A 17,153-nucleotide genomic window follows, 5' to 3' on the forward strand; every position below is an offset into this window, starting at 1 on the left:
ATAGAAACACAACATTAGTTGTACAGCTGTGAAATTAATGGAATATTGATCATGATCATGATTTTAACTTCCAACAGGTATATGAACATTTACATGCATCGACCAGCGTTGCCAAGTCTGCTTATTATTAGCGACTTTGCGCTTGTTTTTCTCGCTTGCAAATTGCATCAGTCATGGGTTGCAGGTTTTCTGAAGTGTAGTTGCTTATTTACTGTTGCTTATGCATAATGCATATGTCTTTTATTTTATTCAGAGTTTAAAAATGTAAGCTCTTCAAAGTTTTTATGTTGACTGCATTTACTGACAATTTACTGCAAAACTGTTAGGCTTTTTTGGGCTTGTTTCCACAGAGCTGGCTGCTTCTTTCTATCGCGAGATTTGGCAACACTGGTATCGACTGCAATACAGGCGCTTAAAATGCTCTGCTCATAGAAACACAGCCCACGTAGGTAAAATGATTTGGTCTCAACTTGGTAAATCCGACATGAGAAGACCTGCAGTGGAGACGAGAGGCTTCTCTGTGCACAACTACTGATCTAGAGTCTACTGTAGCCTGGATCTGAGGCACTGAGGGAACATCAACAAACTTTAGTGTCTATCAATAAGAAGATGTTCAGAAACTGGGGGGTTTATGGACAGATTCATTCATTTTTTAAAGTTATTTTTTGGCATTGTGTTGGCTTTATTGGATAGGTTAGTAGAGAGGCAGACAGGAGAATAGGGGGAGAACCAGCAGTAAAGGGCTGAGAGCTGGAATTGAACTCAGGCTGCATCTGGGTCTAAAGCCCCTGTTCATGGTTCATCCACTCAACCCGTTTGAGCTATCTGGACGTCTGAGTTATTCATTTTTAAGCTCTAAAGATTGCACTGAATTCAGTGGTACCTCAATATAAGCATGATTCTAGGTTGATTTGTATGAGCAGGAATGTAGCACAAAGTAGTGTTCTGTTTATTTAAATGTGGAAGAGTTCCTAATCATCATCTCAGCACCGATCAAAAACAATCACGGTTAGAATTTTGGCCACAGTCACGCAGCCTTTGTCAGTTTTATTGAAAGATTTCAGCTGCAGAGAGGACGATGTTGACCACAGACAGGTTCTCTGTCAGCAACATGTTGCCGTTGTCGTCGCTACACGAGGCCACATGACTGATTTAAATCACAAAGCTCTGTGTGATTAAGTCACGTCTGAATGTCATCCAAAGCAGAAGAAAAAAAAAAGTTTTTTTTTTGGATGCTTTTGCCACCATGTGGGAAATGTTCCAAACACTTGGCATTCAAAAAAAGTCTTTGCAGTAAAGTCATTATTCAGCCTCCTTTAAGTCATTTTTATTTCCTGTGCAGATGCACTCCCCCACAAAATCACCCCAATTATTTTAGAATGACTCATTCTTTCCAGCAGTTATTCAAGTAATTTGGTGAAAATCCCAGGATTTTTAAATTTATTTGTAATATGTATCACTGAAAAACTGTCAGTTTTTCCAATATTCTACTACTATGGTATGCAGCAAGCAGTTTGAATTAATAATTTCTTTGTTTTACTGTAACATGTGGATTTTTTCTTTTTATTGAGAGTATATGAGGCAAGGCACACTGGAGATGATCCAGGGAACAATCAACAGTGTGTTTACCTGCTGCATGGATTCAAACCGAAGGATTTCTAACAGAAGAATCTTTATTATATGATTCATATAAATCAGAAGAAAAGTGAGAGGAGCTGTGGTTCACTTGTGTCGACTGCAAATCAAAACGCATTAAGAGAATTAGAGTCACAATAAACTTGAGCTGACTTAAATTAAATTCAGAGGTGTAACTTTCTGAAAATGATAAGCTGAAATGGTCATTGGAGAGAAAAATGGAAATGTTTTGCAACAACAAGTGCTGCAAATGGATTTACAGCACATCGGCAGCTTAACTGGCAGGTGAAAGTGTTACTGGGGAGCAGAGAGACGAGCTGAGGGGTTTAAAAAGGCGCTTAGAGAAAAGGAAGAGTGAAGCAAAGCAGAGGGGGCACCAGAGCATGGTAAATAATTACAGTGGGAGGAGGTCAGTGGCAGCGGCTTAAACAATACATATGTCCCAAAATGCACCTTGGCATCAGACCTAGAGAATGAGAGGAGCCGCTAATGGCGCTCCCCGGAGATCCATTAGCCACTTCTTTCCCACAGGCCACCAAACGTGGAGGGGCTGAGGCAGGTGAAGGCTATAAGGAGGGGACTACTTTTGTGGCAGCGGCTGTAATTACTTCTAAAATGTGCTCTGCTCCGACTTCTCTCACCTTTAGCCATTACTGAAACAGCGATCCATCAACCCAACAATGGAGCAGGGAGAAAGAAAAGCAAGCTGCTCATACAGAGGCTGGTTTACAGTAGCTTACCTGTGGTCTTGAGGAGAGGCTCGAGGCTGCAAGAGACAAACAAAGAGACAGTAGAGTAGTTTAACACTGGAACTCCCCGGTTCATTTCTGTTTTCATAAGTCTTCACTAAATTATCAGCCTCTGGGTCCCTCCCACATGCTCATGCACACTCTCAGCTCTGCTCAGTCCTGCTGCCTCGGAGCTGTGCGGGAACCAAATTCTAATAACTCTGCCAGATTAGAATGGATTTTTAACTAAAGTCCTCATAGGACTAAAAAAAAAAAAAAGTTGAATGCAATTTAAATTCAGTGAGCTCTTGTTCAATATTTGAACATTTTATTTATTTTTCTCTTGGATTAACATCCCCAAAGCAGAATTTTTTTTTCAAATTCGGCCATTAAGAGTAATGAGGTTGTAAGGTTTTTCATGATCATATCAAATACCAAATCTAAATGATAATGAAAAAAAAAACCCTTAAGGGCTTGTTTAAAATCTTTGTGTCTGAGCAAGTGTTGCAGCAGAATCGAAACCACAAAGTTACACTGAAGAGAAACCCCGATACGCTGCATAAAAATGCACACTGTGTAGTGCTTTTCAATGAAATATAAAGTCAGACCTTTTTATCCACCACTGTGCACTGCTGCTCAGGCTGCTATGACTTTAAAATGACACTTCTCAGCACACAAACACATGCATACACCACACACAAACGAAGCTCAGTGACAGTACGAGGCAAAGGAAAGAGAATCAGAGGCAAAGCAGGAGTGTGCGAAGTGGTGAAAGAGGAGGAAGAAGACGACTAAAAGATCAAAACAGTGTCACTTCCGAAAATGTTTCATAGGGAGGACACAGGTAACACTCAGGAATTCATCTGTGCTGCTGTAGAGAAGGTAGTTAAAAACGATGTGAATATGAGAGCTGAAGAATGACACACTTTGGTTTCTTATTTTACAGTTAATGTTACTAAATATCCTGAGAAGTTTGGCTATTAAGGTGACACTAAAACAGCCCAGGTGAAGAGATGCTGCAGAGTGGAACATATGGGCAAGATAGTCATCGTTTGAGCTCAACAGTGAAAATTCTCTACTTATTCTACACTACAATGTTCTTACACCGGCTTGACTCTGCTACTTGCTTCCTTTTCTTAGCAGTTACTTTACCGAACAGGGAGGTCACATTATCTCAGTTTTTTGGATGGTGGTGACCTAGAGATCATAGCTTTGGGCATTGGAAGGTCAGAGGTTCAAGACACAGTACTCCCATGTGTCCAGCGCTGGGCTCTTGACCTTTCTTTGCTTGAGGGGTATCACAGCGTGGCTCACTCTAGCTCCCCAACAAGCTGGGATATGCAAAATGATCCCTTGTGGGTTCAAAAAACTATATAAAACTAAATAAATTCATACACATCCCGTTGCGAAGAAAGTATTTAAAATAACTTGTGATACATCAGCAAAGTATTTTTATTCAGGATCTGACTTTTACAGTAAAAAGATTCACAGCTGTGATGGAGCTCAGCACTTATAACCGATTAGACGAGAGCATAAACTAGTATAAACTGTTATTATGTCCACCTGTGCGAATTTTAAAGCAAATTTGTATTTTAGTGAAAAAAAAACACTTAAAATCTTTTGCAAATACTGTTTGTTATGTGTTTTGCTGTGAAAAACACGTAACCAACGTGTTACGTGGATGGATTTTGATGTCATACTGCAAACTCACACTACTCCTCAAACTATCACATCAATATTGTTTTAATCATAATGTAAAAAATAAGACATCAGCAGCAAATGTTAAAGTGTAAAACAGTAATTTATTGATTTTGGTACAGATATCAGAAAGATGCCAAATATTCTTTCGTTCCAGCTTTCCAACTGTGAGGTTTTGCTGCTTCTTTTAAGAAAAAATTAACAGGAATGAGTATTTTGAAGGTGTCATACTGTATTTAAGGAAAATGTGGTTGAGAAAAAATGTATTAACTTTTCCACCATGTTTGACTTTTTATAGCACTAAAAAATACGCAGCTTAATTAATTGTGCAAAGAACTGCTGCAGCTATACAGTGTAAGTTAAATAAAATCCACTTAATTCCATCGCAGAAGGAGAGAGAAAAGGAGGATTGGGAAACTTACGACTGCATGCAGGGAAGGAGTTGTTAATCTGCTCCATTACATCTGCCAGGTCAGAGCTGCTGTTGTGGGAGTCCAGCAGCTCATCTGAACACGCATGCAGGCACAGAGACTTAGATTTAGTTACCACACACACCTCCATATGTCAGCGAGCAACAAGTTTTTCTGTGATGAGAGCAATCATCAAACTTTCAGAGAACCGTATAAGACAAGCTGCAAACTGCTGTAGAATGTAGCTTATGCCAAATCGGCTTAATTCCGTGGACAGATCTTCATATGATAAGATACAGTGAGTGTCTGTGTCTGACTATGCAACACTTTTTGAGCTCGAGAGTCTCACCTGAGTGTTCGGTAAGTGGCCCTCGCTCTTGCACGGTGGGAGGCGACACTCCATTTACCCTTGAATCCACTTCCGGCTGACAGCGAGACACAGAAAGCAGAAACAAAACAGAAAACTCAATCATTGCAATGTAATTGTTGCGCTTGCCATCTGCTTGACAATTTCAAAATTAGCCCTGCTTCACAGCAGCAGGCGGAGACAAGGGAATACCAGAGGGCGGCACAATTAGGCTGTTGTCATGCGTACAAAAACATTTCTCAAACAAGTCTCTGCCAATGTCCCAAAATGACTGCAATATGCTACAGTATGAATCACTTTCAAAGACCTCAAAGGACATTTGCATAGATTTTTCAGTGAGTGCAACAGTAAAAATTTGTGAGCTGCCAACTTGAAGGATTAAATGAAAGCCATGACACTAATAGTACACACTGTGTCCACGTTGAAGGCGACAGTACGAATCTTCATTAGTCCTCCTTTCCTACTCTTTAATGTCCGCCCAGTTGCTCAGAAATTGCAGAGATAATCTAAAAAACATTGTTGATATTCAGCATGTTCCTCACAAGGTCCTCCACTGTGGTCTGCTCTATGATGCTCCTGCTCAGTAGCCACTAGCCCCACTTTGATATCAGCAGTGGGGTTCACAGCTGACTTGTCCTGCTGTGAGCCCCACTGTGTCGGGTATATCATTGAAAACATTGCTTCAGGCATGAGGCAGAATGGAAGCACGTACAGAGGAGGACTAGCAACAAAAAGCAGCTCCAATCTGATACACCAAACTCAAACTGACACAACATGTTTGTTGTTCAACGAATCCTTTAATTCAAGAAAATTCCTACAATCTGTTCATTTGTGTTGCCCGGGTTTGGCTAAAATTGAAAGGATTAAACTAATTTTCCAGTGTTTTCCTCTCGATTTCTTCCTGTGTGCACAGAAAGTAAAATAAGTTGAATTTATGTACCTAATCTGAGTTAATAATTAGCTTTTATTATGAGAATGATTAAAAATATTGCAGCATACTTGCCACTCCTTCCATTTCTTTCAATGCAACAACAATTAGCTCTAATAAAGTAGTCCGACCACATCACATGAATGATGCATTGTGCTTTAATTTACTTCACAGTCACACAACAACGCTCAGTCGTGCACCTCTAATTGGATCTGTGCTGGTTCCTGCTCCCTCCTCCTCCGTTCTTTCCCTTTCTTGTTCAGAGCCACCTGTTTGTTTACATTGTAGTGTATTTAACAACTCATTTGTATTGCTGGGCTTTGCAGAAAATATTCTATTTCATACAGGCCATCATGCAAAAAGAATGAGTCATTTAGAGGAACATTAAATTTATGATTATTTTACCCATTTTCAGTTCAAGTTGACAACTGCTATTTAAAACGTGAACTTTTGGGAAACCTCTGTTAAACATCGAGTCTGACAGTTAAACCTTGGAAATGGTCAAATCTGCTGCAGGACTGACACGTACACCTAGAAGTTAACAAAAACATTTAGTTAGCTCATTTAGCAGCTGGTTCCTGCTTAATGCTCTCTGATGTTTCTGCCTCTTTACCAATGTCCTCATCATCACCTGCAGACTACTTAAATAAATCTGTTAGATCTGAACACACTTTGTTTGACACCTTTCCAGCGCCCCAGCAATGAGTCCTCGACACATTTAACAAATTTCAGATACTAACCAGCTCAGTGCGCTGCAGCCAAGATGACCTACTGAAGATCTGTGTATATAATAGGAACACAGCTTTGGAAAAACATACCGGCCCACTGAGGAAATTCTTGAACTTCCTGATGGGCGGTCAGAGCCTGGTACATAGAGAGTCACAGATAAACTAGCAATGTGTGGCATTAGTAAGATGAAAAAGCATCATAAATGAATACTTCAAGTCATGGTTGATAAGAAATGTCTGATGAAACAGGCCATTTTTCTGAGCAAACGCTTTGTGTCTAGTGACATTTACGGCAGAATCTCACACTCCCTTTAGCTTTTCCACTGCAAGAAACTAAATCAATGTCGCTCCCTCCCCTCACTCATACCCCACCTCGTATTTTCCTCCTTCATCTCATGGTGCCCCTGGCGCCAGTAAAGGCTAACATGTTGGAAACGTCTCTGGAGCACAGCGAGTGTCTTGAGGCTCGTCTTAGAAAAGCTCAGGTCAGGGCTTTGGTCAGCCTTCAGGAGTGTGAGTTTAATGCGTGCCATCAAGCTGGCTGGGCTTATTATTCTGCAGCTTGGCAGTAATGCTGCAGCTGATGGAAAGACATGTTGACATATCATCAGGTCTCTGGAGACACGGCACAGGCTTTTATTTAGTGTGGGGATGTTGTTGTTGTGTGTAGGTGGCTGTGCCTGCCATCGTCCTTGTATTTTTTGTCTTTCAGAATCAGCATCAGGATGTGGTGACATGTTAAGCTCCATGTGGGGACACAGTGCCTTATAGCATACACAGCACTGGAAAGACCCACAATAAGAAACTGAACAATTTACAACACAAACCTCTGAATATGAGTGACTTAATACATTTTTTCTAAATTAATTTATGTAACAACACGTGACCTAGCTGAAAATGTTGCTTGAATGTTAATTACCTGTGTCAATAATAATCATATCCTATATGTGTAATATCATGCTATGTTGACTAATGAGTACTCTTGCTTTTCAAGACTCAGGACTTATAAAGTTGTATTTCTACATTGTGTTATTAATACATTCACTACCAAGATAATAAAGGTCCTATATGGTAACAATCCACTTTATAGTGTTTTATGATTGTTATAAACTCAGAGGTGTAAAATAAAAGCTGTTATGATATGAAAATCTTTACTTCAGCTGTTCCTGTAGCCTCCCCACAACTAGAGAGGAGAGCCTTCTGGGTTTACAAGACAGAAGGAATTTTACTGAACCGCTATGTACCAGGTAAGTAGTCTACAGTAGTCCAGCTCATACTTTGTATAATCCTAACCTTTTACTGCCTGCTGCTTACAAATGAGCCGGCCTGGTTTCTTTACTTTCTAGAGCTGTTTCTGTTAACTCTAAAATGTCTCAGCCACAAACAAAACACACCAAATGTTCTGCTGTTGGCTGCAAGAGTGAACATGAGTCTTCATGCACTCCTACCATCTGAGGAACTCGACATTACTTGTATTTTTGACACCAATGTCACAACAATAATAGGAAATCCTTAATATTAGCATGCTGTGTAGCTAATATGCTGAACTGTGACTGTGATTGTATACCGCAGGTTAGAGCTCTGTGGAAATTGCAAACCTGAAGGACATTCAAAGATGGTGGAAAAACCAGTTAACAAGGACTGGATGGTTACTGTGAGTTTCCCCAGATAATGTTTACATCTGTTTTCTTCTTTCCTGCTCTCTGTGCTCATATACACTGTGTTATAATAAAGCCAAACTCCAGATAAAGCTGTTCTCAGACAAAAGAATGAGTATAAAGCACTGACTGAAACACAAGGTCCTATTATTCACCACTAAACTGCTTTTTATTGTAACTGCGCCGTCGTCTTTCAAACTCACAAAAAGCATAAGTTAAAAACAACGGCTGTGCTATGAATTTGGTGATATTTCCATGTAAAAAGATGGATGAGTGGAAGAAGTGATAGAAAGTCCTGGTCTCTCACACTAAATAACGTATGCTAGCTGCCGTGTGGTCAACTGCCTGAGCTGTTAGTCACATATGCACAGAGAAAATCACAGGTTATAGTGTCATGGTGAATTGAACCATCTGTCACTTGTTCTGGGAACATGTGAGATTTTCATTAATTTGATGAAAAGTGGCACAATACAGCTCCTTTAAGTTAGATACTATGTACACAATCAGTATGTTAACAACTGTATATCTACCGTCTAAAAACTCCTATTTTACTTGTGAAATGTTAACCCTTATCCATTACACACCTGCTGAGTCACGTCAGCAACCATTTATTGTGAGTTATTATCATGCTTCCAGTTCCACAGCTTCCAGAGACCCAATACCCGTTTGCTCAGTCTGTTTTGTTGAGTTTGCTGCTGGTTTGACTTGAGGGTTATACATTTCTCACTTGCCACAAACAAATCTGGTAGTTATTGTTAGAGACTGGAGACCGAAAATGGCTGGAATGGTAATGATGTGATTAGGATCTAATCTGGGTCTTGATGAGCAGTTTTTGTTATTCAGAGACACGACAAAGTCAGGATAAATGAGTTATCACAAATACACACAGACGTGTGTGTGGGTTAATAATTGGAGCTTGTATTTATGTTGACATTAAATTTAAATGACTTTGAGAGAGTCCTTTTGATCTACTGAAAGCATTCTGCCAGTGTTCAGTTTTTAAATGTGTCTTTTTTTATTTTATGAGTTGCTCTGAAACAGCCCTGACAGCTGGTGTGTGTTAGTGAATCGGCAAACTGTGATTACTGCACGGCTGCTCCTCAACAACAAGCCTAATGACCCAAAAGGAAAGACAACTTATGGCGAAAAATAAAATTCAAATCACAGTTGTTTGTGTGCTGTGCTCAAAGGAGAATTTGTTGCAGTGAAAATTATATTTTTCCTGGAAAAAATGAATTAATTTTATTTAATTTTGGAAACGAGACAATGACCAAAATAACCAGTGGTATGTTACATACTGGTTGTATGAAGTTTCCATTAGACAATTATCATCAACTCTCTGATGTTTATAAACTGATCAAAATTTAAATGCAGCCAGCAAGAGGTGTTCTTTCTGACTTTGAGAAAAGTTTATAAAACTCATCTCTATTATTGTGGTTTGAAAGGAATAAATTTACCCAATTATAGACAAAAGGTTTTTCAGCTGGTCAGACACTAGTCAGGTGTGATATCACACTTTGACCAGTGACTACAAAAATCCACCTGAAAATGCAGCTTTATTCAAATGACACAATGCCACACATGACAAAAGAGAGATGAGAATGTGGCTGGCATGTCAGTTAGGACCGTATCCAGGCACTTGAATATCCACAGCTTCCACCATTTGGCATCTAAGAAATCTTTTCAGACAGCATGGTAGGACAGACAGCCTGCCACATGACAGCAGACCATATGTCACCACCCGAGCTGCAGATCGTCACATCCAGCTGGTCCAGCTACAGAGTTGTTTGCTATCAGCTGCAGAGACTGCTGATGAGGTTGTTGGTGTGCACAACCAGAGAATATCTGCTCAAACTGTGAAAAGTTGCATGAGGGAGGCTGGTTTGCAATCTCATCAGTGATGCCAGGGCCTTAATCTTCCGGCAGAACAGTGTCCTAATTGGCTGTAGTGGGCCTGTTGGTTGGACACTAGCAACATGGGAAAAAGAAAAACAAAAAACGTCTTTCTTGCTGACTAATCTTGCTTTCAGCTGTATTGAGCAGACAGCAGACGTCGCATTTGGCTTCATACACTATGCTGATGCCAACGTCATAGGGTGTCTCATGGAGGCAGGAGAGTGATGGTGCCATGGACAAAGAACACATCTGCCTTCCTTTGATGGCAATCTCAATCGCCTGATTTTTCAAGAAGACAAGGCATGTCTTTATGTCGCCAGAATACGAACTGCACTTCTACTGGAGCTGCTGAAAAGGTTCCAACCCCCCCATAACCTGCAGACTCTCCAGATGCCACCCTGTCCATCAAAATGTTTGCCAACTTCACTAAGACCTTCAGGAAGAGTTCAGTTGACAACCTCATTTGTCGGAGATGTGTGGTGATAGAAATGGTGGACATGTACTACTGTTTTTGACTCCACTCTCCAACTGCTATTATCACTTCTAATACAGTCGTACTTGGCTTTTGTTACATGATGTGCATTGTGTTCCAGAGATGTGATGGAACAACAAATACTTTTTATCCTATGATGAAAAGAATAGAGAACTTTGCTACCTCAGGTTTTAATTAGTTCTCCTTTTAAAACCTACGGTGCTTTCTGTCTTTAAAGTACCAAATGACAGCTATTCTCTTTTGCAAACAGGCTCTTCACAGCTGCTGTAACAATCAGTTTTAACCTTTGCAATTGTCAGGGAAAAAGTACTGAACAAAGAGTTGCCCTCTGAGTAATGACTACTTTGGAAATATTTATGCGAGTCTATGATTATCTATCTCTGTCTTCTCTCAAGTATAACCTGTAGATTGTTGGGATAAAACTGTCCAACAAATGAGTGTGAGCATTAAGTCACCTGGTGCAGTAGCTGCCGGAGGCGGTGGAGCTGAGACTCCAGCTGTTTGTTGTGTTCCTCCAGGATGTGCATGCGCGCCTCCAGCCGGCCCTTGTGTTGTCGTAGCAGCTTGGCTTCAGCGAGAAGATCGGCCTCATCAGGGTGGGCTGAGGGGCCCTCTGATTCCCAGGGGCTTGCAGCAGGGGCCCCTCGCTGGCCATGCTGCTCCTTCAACTGCTCATACTCCCTCTGCAGCGTCCTGGGGAAGACAGGTTAGAGGCAAAAAACTAGAATAAATAACTGAAGAAACAAAAAATAAAGATCCATCCATGCACACGCAATGTGTCACTGACTGGTTTTATAAGTACGACAACTACGTGAATCATGCTGTGTCCTTGGCAGTCATCAAATCTTAACCAGACTGAACACCTGGGAGTTTTCAGGAAGGTTTTTCCACTATCATCAAAACCCCAAATGAGGGATAATCTATATTCTCCACTGTGTGGTCGTTTCCATCGTTAAATAATTATTACAAATATATGATTGTTGCTATAATCCTCGAAAGACTCTCAAACAGAGCATTCAAAAGCCTCTTCCTGAACCCCCACAGTGGGGCGTCACAGAAAAATACCACACTCGTGTTTACCTCCGCTTTCTGCTTTCTCAGTAAAATCCTATTTAAAGTGGATAGACAAACATAAAGGACCCCTGCCAAATCTCCCGCCTCACTCCCTCCTCACCTCCTCTCTCTCAGTGTAGAACTGTAAGCTGCAGTGCTTTACTTAAGTTGGCGTTTATGAGCCTGGCAGTAAAGCTCTCTCTCCCCCTCTCTCTCTCTCTCTCTGTCCTTCTCGCTCTCCCAGTCTGCCTGTATATGTGTGTAATCAGTGTTAAATCACACCAGTCAAGCTACTGTGCAAAAACGTCTTTACAACAATGGATTGTGCAGTCACTTTGTCTCTAAGCGATCTCCATTTACAAATCAAACCATGGAAGGACTTGGCACATGAGACACACTGGGAGTTTGGGAAGTGTGTATGTTTGAATATTGTGCACTGGAGTGTGAAGTGAGCACATGCACTCGAATTACACCAAGAGGCTGGGAATAAACAGTGCATGCAAAAAAAACAAAAAAACAACAACAACAAAAAAAACATTTTATTTAATTTGAATGCATTCTGATAATGGCAATGTCCATAGTTTTGATACTAATAACTTCTTATTGATCTCGATTATTTTATTAAGATCATCATTTTATAAGTGACATTTTTCATCTCTAATGTCCTACCTCTGCTCCTCCTCCAAACGAGCTATGATCCGCTCCAGTTCACCTCGCTCCTCCCTCTCCACAGCCTGTAGGATCTGGGCAGGACTCTGTGGCTGGCTGTACGGGGAACCTTCCCCTCCCAGCGTCTGTACGTACTGAAGGATCAGGGCATGTTCATCATCCCTGTGGAAAGAGCAGAGGTAAGTGATAAGCCAGGAGTCCAAACATCTTGTAGCTATTAGTCAGTTTAATCCACCTTCTGTTCACTTAGAGACAACTTAATTCAGCACTTGAGCAATACACACATGAAAAAATGTTTTGTCCTTTAAAGAATTATGATAACTACTTAAAACGTTCATTATGTTTGGAAATTACATGTGAATAATGCTGGGAAATACAATAGAGTTTTCAAAAGGAATAGAGCTGCACTTAAAGAAACAGTGAAGTTGAGGTGAAAGCGGTTTTTAACTGTGTAACATAAAAACTGTGGTAACTCTGTCATTTTATTCCTGTCTTAGCTGATTAAAATGTATTCTATCAATGGCCTTGTCTATTTCAACTTTTTCCTTCAGAAAATAAATTCATTTTTCTCATCTACCATCCATAGTTACAGGGATTCAATTCATTTCATTATTAATGCTGACACTATCTTGCAATCAATAACAAAACTAAACTTTACTTTTTAAATGTACCAGACTATGCACTGAGTGACAAACTGCCTAAATTCCAGCTCACACTGATAAGCAACAACATCAAAACCAAATTTAGGTGAAGTGAATAACACTGATCATCTTGTAACAGTATAATGTTCTGCCATGAAACTTTGAATCCTGGAATTAATGTGGAGGTTACTTTGACACATAAAACACAGCTAAACAAACCTTCCAGCAGGCCTGTCCACTGGCAGCAACCTTTCTCAGGAGGACAATGCACCCCATATACTGCAAAGACTGTTCAGGGATGACTCAAGGAATGCAACTGAGAGCCAAAGATGCTGCACTGTCCTGAAATCTCTCCTGATCCCAATTCCACTAAGCATCTGTGGGATGTGCCATAACAAACCCTATTTTCAGAGGCCATGACCCACAACCCACACAACCCAAAGGATCTATTACTAACGTCCTGGTTCCAGACACCACACAACACCCCAAGAAGTCCAGAGGTTTCAGTTCATGCCCTGACTGATGAGCTGTTTAGGCAGCACCGTGAGGGGAACTTAGACAATATTAGGCCGGCGATTTGTAGCTGGTCAGTGCATTACGTGTCTAATATTATGCATGTTCCTCTCATACAATCAAAACAGCATCTCTAGTGGAGCCTTTTGTAAGGGTCACTAGAGGGGCACTGTGGGGTGAGTAGAGTGCACATTTAAGGAGCCACTGATTAGTTCAAGTGTGACGCATGAGAGATTCACTGTGTTTGATCGCAGGCTGGTGGTGTTCTTTGGGTTGGAATATGGACATGTGATTGTTGTTTTTTTGAACCAAATACATGGAATGGCATATCCACTCAAAGTAAGTGATCTGATGTCTTGGTTGTAGAGGCAAAGAAGTAAGAAGCATGCCAATAAAGCCACGAGTAAAAGACCGGGAATGGTGCGTCCCCAATCTCAAGGTGTCCTGTGGTATCAGGCACTAAGACATGAGCAGCAGATCTTTCATGTCCTGAAAGCGGTATGACAAGTGAGGTGGGACCTTCTGGGATGGAACTTGACTTTCAAACAGATGTGTGATCAGATTGCAATCTGGAGAATTTAGTGAGCAAGTCTACACATTAAAATCTCTGTCATGTTCCTCAAATCATTCCTGAACAATGTCTACTGTGTGACACAAAGTCGTGTCCTGCTGAAAGAGGCCACAGCCATCTGGGAATACATTTGTCATGGAGCGGAGTACATGGTCTGCAACCATGTTTAGGTTGGTGCTACTTGTCAGTGTAGCATCCACATGAGTACAGGATCCAAGGTTTTCCAGCATCACACTGCCTCTGCCAGCTTGCCTTCTTTCCATAGTGCATTCTGCTGCCATCTCTTCCGAGTTAAACGATGCACATGCACCCAGCTATTACGTCATGTAAAAAAGATGTGATTCATCGTACTATCTTCTTCTGCTGCTCTTTTATCCAGTTCTGACATTCACGTTGCTCATTACAGGTGCTTCTGACGTTGGTCAGAGGTCAGCATGGCGCTGATCAGCAACCAGACAGCTAGCTATGGTTCATTGTGTGTTCTGACACTTTTCTATCATAGTCTGCATCAAGGTTTTCAGCCATTTGTGATAAAGAGTTGCTCTGTGGGCTGAATTATACACGCCAGCCTTGACTCCTCACATGCATTAATGAGCCTCAAGCAACCACGACCCTGTTGCCACTTCACCATTTGTCCTTCAAAATAATTGGCATTATCAGTCTGACCATAATTGTGCAGCCCTAGCGAAAAGCTAATGAAAGGTACATAAATTGAGACGTTCATGTCTTTTTGCATAAAAGGAACAATACATCAAGCTACTAGCCTTCCATGTACGCTGAAGAGAAAAGCTTTTTTTAATCACTGACCAGCCTCAGCTCCTTGTGTGATGTGAAGCACAAGTTCAGAGCTCTTTTCTTTAAGAAACAGATTTAAGATTGTAGTTCAACCTTTTATGTATTTTGTTAAATTTATAGACACCCATGACAAAAGAGTCATGAAATAAACTTTGTAAGCCGTGCCCCCAATATATTTTGAACCTTTCTGCTCTCTCAGTTAAAGAAAAAAGACATTTCATTGCTTTTTATCTTTTGTAACCAGCAGCCTTTCCTCGCCTTTTCTTTTATGGTTTCATCTTTTATGTCTTTATGCAGTCATTACTTTTCTTTCTTTTTTTTTTTAAAGAATCTCACTTTTTCTGATCTTTCAGAAGATTCTGACAGAGATTACATCATATTTATGCACATATATGTAGTTATTCATTAGTTTTTCACTCTAACTTGAAACCACTGAGTTACTAAAAAATGGCATACAGACATTAAACAAAGACAAGAAGTCGGATATGACACAGCTACTGAGTACACACACGCACACGCACACGCACACACACACACACACGCACACACACACACTTTTCCCTTTGAAATATTGGTATGTCGGGCAGACAGGGACGATGAAGAAAGGCTTGGTTCCCATAGAGAAACTCGAAAATTGGTGCGAGGTTCGTCTGCTGGGGCCCGAGACGGGGGTCCCACACAAACCGAGTGACCAATTAGGCAGGTCCCCGACAACAGGAGTCTGCAGCAGGACAATGTGGCTAGCAGGGAGAACCCAGAGGACGGCAGAAGGGGATCATTACATGTGAAAATGGGGACTACAGGGGGTAGAGCCGACACAAACCACCTTCTCTGAAACCTGGGCAGAAAGAGGAAGTGCTATGAAAGGACTGGAGGCTCAGGGAGTGTGCTGAACAGAAAGAGACTCAGAAAAGAAAGAGATGACAGGGGAAAGAGCATCAGTGTGGCAGAAAAATTAAATGTGAATAATGGTGACGATCGAGGCTATTAGCTTGCTGTAGCTGCAACGCACTGTGAATATGAGTGTCGTGCTTGGTGAGGGTGAGCCGAGGAGACGCCTGAGGGGACTTTAACAGTTTTTACCCAACAACAATAGTCGCCGGGCCTGATGCCACAGCTAACATATCACAAAGCTTGCAGCTCCTCACAAGCTGAATACTACTATCAGCTCAGCTCAGAAAGAAACAGTGAGATATAGACAGAGGGAAACAGGAGAACAAGAAACAAGGAAATCAGGAACACCAGCAAAAACTAAGTCAGAGGATGAAAGAAGGGCAGAGGCGACAATCTTTTATTCTCCCCCTCTGGTGAGACACGTTAAAACCTCGCTTTCTCTTTGCAAAGTCCAGCAACTTCATCGTTAGAGTTGTACTTTTGTTGATGCAGGGATTCAACAAAGCATTTCAGTGTTTACCTCTGTGCTGTGTTTCATTTGTATGTTGTCTGGTCCCAAAGGTAAAACATGATTAGTCTGCAACTAAAAATGATGAAAGCAAGCTAAGAGAAGGAGGGGAGGACAGAGGAGGATGAAAGGTGCTTTAACAAGTAAAGGGCTGGAGAAATTAAAGGGAGAGCGACGGGAATAAAGGGCATAATATGAAAGACAAGAAAAAGGCTCAGCACAGGGGGAAAGACTGGAAAACCAGAGATAAGCAAACAAAAAAGCCTGGTTCAAAAAAAAAGAGAAAGCGGGGAGTCTTGTTCGTCAGTGACGTCAGGCATTGATGACAACGCTGTGCTTTGGCTGGAAGTCAGACAAAACAGGCGACTCTGACTTCCTAATTAAGGATTCCCTTTTAGATAAAAGCAATGCAAAACAAAAATGACAAAAGCCCATAATCACCAAATGCACACATACACACACAACCACACTAATTATTGATATCACTACACAGCTGGCAGTGAGTCTAAATTGATGTTTGCAGGATTTGAATGATCAGAAAATACAAGCTAAAAGTCAAACATGCATGTAATTGGTAAATGCACTCATCCATGTTACACAATGCAAGTTTTCGTGAGCTGCTACCTCCAGAAGTCCTACGAAGCGTGGGGATAATTTCTGAGTGTGTGTGTGTGTGTGTGTCTCCTCACAAACAAGCAGATGGAGTGGAGTGATAAACAAAGAGGCTTGGGTGAAATCGGCTGTAGGCGGAACGTAGCACATCTTTGAGAATGAGAGGAAAGACAATCATAAACTAAAAACAAAAGCTTGAAAATGAGGAGAAAGGCGAGTTAATTCGTAGCAAGAAGACACAATGTTTGACTTTGTTTGAGAAGAAACAGTAGTGGTCTCCTTAAAACAATACCACAACTCTTACATGAGATTTCAAAGTTACTAATGGGCACACTGATGTGAAAAATAGGACTACA

The 17,153-nt window shown here is 41.0% G+C and overlaps 1 protein-coding gene across 9 annotated transcripts in view; it reads right to left on the minus strand.

Moving 5' to 3' along the window:
* utrn (utrophin) overlaps nt 1-17,153 on the minus strand; it is a 225,825-nt gene that overhangs the window by 2,036 nt on the left and 206,636 nt on the right. For 8 of the 9 annotated variants that reach the window (XM_023279832.3, XM_023279833.3, XM_023279834.3 and 5 more), the window contains 5 exons: nt 12,264-12,425; nt 10,997-11,234; nt 4,821-4,896; nt 4,484-4,567; nt 2,376-2,401 (listed from right to left, as the gene is read on the minus strand). In XM_023279832.3, the coding sequence (XP_023135600.2) occupies nt 2,376-2,401; nt 4,484-4,567; nt 4,821-4,896; nt 10,997-11,234; nt 12,264-12,425 (586 nt within the window). The remainder of the gene's footprint in view (nt 1-2,375; nt 2,402-4,483; nt 4,568-4,820; nt 4,897-10,996; nt 11,235-12,263; nt 12,426-17,153) is intronic. The other variant, XM_023279837.3, reaches the window with a different exon arrangement.

The sequence above is a fragment of the Amphiprion ocellaris genome, chromosome 12 (genome assembly GCF_022539595.1).
Source record: "Amphiprion ocellaris isolate individual 3 ecotype Okinawa chromosome 12, ASM2253959v1, whole genome shotgun sequence".
Lineage (NCBI taxonomy): Eukaryota > Metazoa > Chordata > Actinopteri > Pomacentridae > Amphiprion > Amphiprion ocellaris.